At 47.6% G+C, this 4,379-nt stretch overlaps 1 protein-coding gene across 1 annotated transcript in view; it reads right to left on the bottom strand.

The window, feature by feature from the left end:
* Nucleotides 1–4,379, bottom strand: part of FAM50A (family with sequence similarity 50 member A) — a 12,755-nt gene continuing 8,376 nt past the window's right edge. Inside the window, 6 exon segments of the mRNA XM_060268876.1 lie at nucleotides 1–177; nucleotides 2,134–2,244; nucleotides 3,151–3,221; nucleotides 3,601–3,649; nucleotides 4,282–4,292; nucleotides 4,295–4,363. Of these exon segments, the coding sequence (XP_060124859.1) occupies nucleotides 169–177; nucleotides 2,134–2,244; nucleotides 3,151–3,221; nucleotides 3,601–3,649; nucleotides 4,282–4,292; nucleotides 4,295–4,363 (320 nt within the window). The 3' untranslated portion in view covers nucleotides 1–168.

The following is a 4,379-nucleotide window of genomic DNA, read 5'->3' on the forward strand; positions in this document are numbered from 1 at the left end:
TTAGGTGAGGCAAAGTTTATTTCACCAAAGGCTGGTACAGTTAGGGGTGAAGGTGCAGCTGCAGAGGTCGGAGGGCTGGAGTGGGATAAAGGGCAGGTGCTGCTGCAGCAGCTTAGGAAGGCAGCCACGTATCACACCAATAAGAGGATCAGCAGCTTCATCTGTCCCTCACCGGATCTGTGGGAAGGAAGAAGAAGAGGGTGGGAGTTGTTCCAGTACCATCCATGCCGTAGACGTTTTGTCAGGAAGCACTGGGCACCGGCACCACTCCATAGCTAGGTCAGGTACCACAGTGGCATCTCTTTGTGCTTAGGGTGACCACAGAACAGCAGTGCCTCGTTCATTTACAACGGAATAATGCTAATGACCTAACAGACCACAGTGATAAACCACGAGTGAGGAAATTTGATGATGCAAAGGACAAGGCTATGGCCTTGTGGGTTAAGAATCATCGTTTTTGCTAGCTGCTGGGAAAGCAACATGGCAGGAAACAGATTGTGTACGAGTCATCAATTGGATGAATCTGCAAGAGGAGGAGCTTGAATTTTAAGAATCTTTGACGCAAATATTACAGCCACACACAAAAAAGAGGATGTTAAAGAACACCAATCAGCTCTCAGTCTCCTCTATTCTTTGGGTACAGGCAAATTAATGTTGTTTATCATCCCTTCTTGATGTTATCTTAGTACTTGCTTAGTACTATATTCTCCTTTAAAATTATTTGCTTGTTTGTTAATTAAATTTACATACTGCCCTTCATCCGACAATCTCAGGGCGGTTCACACAGCTTCAGCCCAATATATCTGAAGGAGCGCCTCCACCTCCATTGTCCAGCCTGGAAACTGACATCCACCTCTGTGGGCTTTCCCTCACTGCGAGAAGTGGGGTTACAGAGAACCAGGCAGAGTGCCTTCTCGGCAGTGGAACGCCCTCCCAAAAGATGTCAAACAGGTGACTTTTTAGAGCCTTCCAGAGTGGCTGGGGCAAGCCAGTCAAGTAGGCGGCATAAAAATAATAAAAGTTGTTACTGTTGTGGTTGTCATCATCATCATTAAGCAAAACTTCTCAGGTTCAAAATAAAAAAAATTCCTTCAGTAGCACCTTAAAGACCAACTAAGTTTTTATTTTGGTATGAGCTTTCGTGTGCATGCACACTTCTTCAGATACACTGAAACAGAAGAGCCAGACCCTTATGTATATTCAGAGGGTGGTGGGGGTGGGTGATGGGCTGATAGGAGTGGTAAACCTGTTGATGGCTGTTAACGACTGCTGATGACTGCAATGGACCTATTGCAGTCATCAGCAGTCGTTAACAGCCATCAACATGTTTACCACTCCTATCACCCCATCACCCATTCGCACCCACCCCCACCACCCTCTGAATATACATAAGGGTCTGGCTCTTCTGTTTCAGTGTATCTGACGAAGTGTGCATGCACACGAAAGCTCATACCAAAATAAAAACTTAGTTGGTCTTTAAGGTGCTACTGAAGGAATTTTTTTATTTTGCTTCGACTCAGACCTGTTCTCAGGTTCAGTTAGACAGAGAAGATGAAGCAGAAGATAGAGTACCATCAAGAATTCCTTGGCAAAAGAGTTGCAACAAGGGAGAACTTGTGAAGACAGACTGTTGAGTACTGTGGTTGTTAAGGGAATGGGGTCATGAGCTAGAACAGGCATCCCCAAACTTCGGCCCTCCAGATGTTTTGGACTACAATTCCCATCATCCCTGACCTCTGGTCCTCTTAGCTAGGGATCATGGGAGTTGTAGGCCAAAACATCTGGAGGGCCGCAGTTTGGGGATGCCTGAGCTAGAACATTCCCAGTTCAAATATCACCTCAGCTACATACACTTGCTGCAAAGGTTTATGCAAGCCATTATCTCTCAATGATCCATTAGTAACATAGGGATGCTGACCAATCTTGGCCTCCCTTACAGACATAGCAGAGTACTCTGGAAAAATCCCAATATAATTTCACAGGGATATACTCATACTGGCATCAATTAGCAAGGCAAGTCATTTGACGCTCCCAGTATTTGAGACACCTCTCCCCTGCTGAACGATCCCTCCTTCAGAGCTCCCCCATCCTTATCACACCCCTTCCCCTAGCTCCCCCCCCCCCACTCCCTACCGTGTACTTGTCCCACTTCTTCTCTGGGTCGTATGGCTCCCACCGGCTTGCAGGGAAAATATGCTTGTTCTTTTCATACCAGCTGCGAAGCACCACCTTGCCAGCGTGGGACTGGAGATGGAGGACAAGAGGGGAATTGGGGTCAGAAAAGTCCAACAAGCTCAGAATGGGGGTGGAAGCTTTATCTGAAGACAAGGATAGTTTGAGCACGTCCCCTCCTTCCCCAGTGCTGACAGCAGAGTCAGTGGGAAGGGGTTCTTTGCATCAGCCATTTCCTAATCAAGTGTTGTCCATGTATTCTGGAGTGAAATCTACTCTCTGTGGGGCTTCCCTTGCACTTGAGCTAGAAACAGCATATTGCTCCAGCAGGATTACCCTTAGCTTCGGACCAGTTTACCTATGAGATGCCCTGTCCCCGCATGAGCCCACCCGACCACTTCAATCAGCAGAATTGGCACTACTATAGTTGCCACCTAATACAGAACTTGATCATTCAGCGTGGCAGTGGCTACACTTTGGAACTCCCTGCCAATTGAGACCCAAGCAGGCGCCTTCACTGTGTTCTTTTCAGCGCTTGCTAAAAACATCCCTGTTTAGGCAAGCCAACCGTGATGCTTAGGAAGCTGAGGTAACTTAAATCTGTCTTAGTATTTTAACTTTTGTTTGTTTAAAAGTAGGGCAGTGAATTTCTTCTGATTTTACCATTTTATCTTTTGTATACTGCTTTGAGGTTTTTTTGTAACCAAGCAGTGCAAAAATGCTATGAAATTAAATAGCTCCCATCAGCCCCAGCCAGCATGGGAAGATGCTGGGAGCTGGAAGTCCATCAGCATCTGGAGGGGGCTGGGCTGGGGAAAGGAAGGAGAGGTGGGGTGGGCTGCTGGGCAGGAAGCTGAGAGCCTGCGGTAAGAGACAACTGTGCTGGCTCTTATGTCGGGTGGAAGGATTTCTTGGTTAGGAGGCCTGTAAAGACCATGGACATGGCAGTGCTTGGCCAGGTTCCCCCCTCCTCCTCACCTCATCTTTTTCCACTGTTGCATCACTCAGAAGCCGAACATCATCATGTACATCAAAATTGAAGAGCGGCCCTGGATTGGGGAGCACCCCATGGGAGAGAGAAAGGCTCATACTGGAGCTTATCACTCCTACCCCCACAGCCCAAACCCCTCTCTTGAACCTTGAACTTTATAACCCACAGAAAGTCTACATCCCCCTCTCAGCTCTCTCCACCAATGTTTCAGTCACTACCCCTTTGATTGTCGCCATGTCACAGGGGACAGTCTCATTGCGATTTGCCCATTGCTTCTATGTTTATGCCCCTTTGCCTTTTCTCTTAGCCCAAGCAACCTTCTCGCTGCCAACATGCAAACTAGAACAGAACCCGCCCCCCGCCCCCCGCCCCTACTTCCCCAGATAGACTCAGAATGGAGGAAGGCTGGCAATGGAAGGAAGGCAAAAAAAACTCACCGCTTTTCCCCCGGGCCTTGGTGACAATGAAGTCATAGAAGCTGTGGTGCTAGATAGGCAGGAAGAAATGGGTTCAGGAAGGGATGTCTCACATATATTCTGAGCCCACACAGAGGAACCCACCCAATGGACTTACTTTATTTGTGGCAGATGGGAACTGGGATGGAAACAAAGGGCAGTGTCCCCCACAAAAAGGAAGTGTTAACTGGGTTTGTTTCAGTGTTTGAAGACGAACGGGGTACCTCCCCACTCAGACAGACCTATAGCTATTCCACTTCTTTCCAGGGGGGACTTAATTGAATCTGGCTTATCCCACTTCACATGCTGATTGAGTCAAAAGAAGATCCCATGGGACTACTGGGGGTGATGGAAGTTGGGGGTCTCTTCAATATTTCTCAAAGCAGGAAGTGAACTTCCTAAAAGCTAGCACTGGCAGTCCCTATGTACAAGTCAATTGTTTTCTCCTAGTTTTGTTTGAACTTTTGTTGGGTACGGGAGGGTGTGCTTCACACACCCCTCTAATACTCTGGAAAGTCTAAGTAAGGAAGTTCAGATCTTCTGGCTTTTTAGATCACTAGGACAAGGATGAATTAGGTACAATTTTGGATGCTTTCTCCCCATGCATAAAGGGGGGCAGGGTGCTGAAAAGCAGAACAGGCTGGCCCAGGGCCATCCACTCACATGTGGGATATCAGATCCTCCTTGATGTACATAAGTTGCTCCACACCAGCTGACCTGCAAGGGGGAGGGAAGGAGAGACATACTCAAAGTCTAAACCC

Source organism: Zootoca vivipara, chromosome 16 (assembly GCF_963506605.1).
Source record: "Zootoca vivipara chromosome 16, rZooViv1.1, whole genome shotgun sequence".
Lineage (NCBI taxonomy): Eukaryota > Metazoa > Chordata > Lepidosauria > Squamata > Lacertidae > Zootoca > Zootoca vivipara.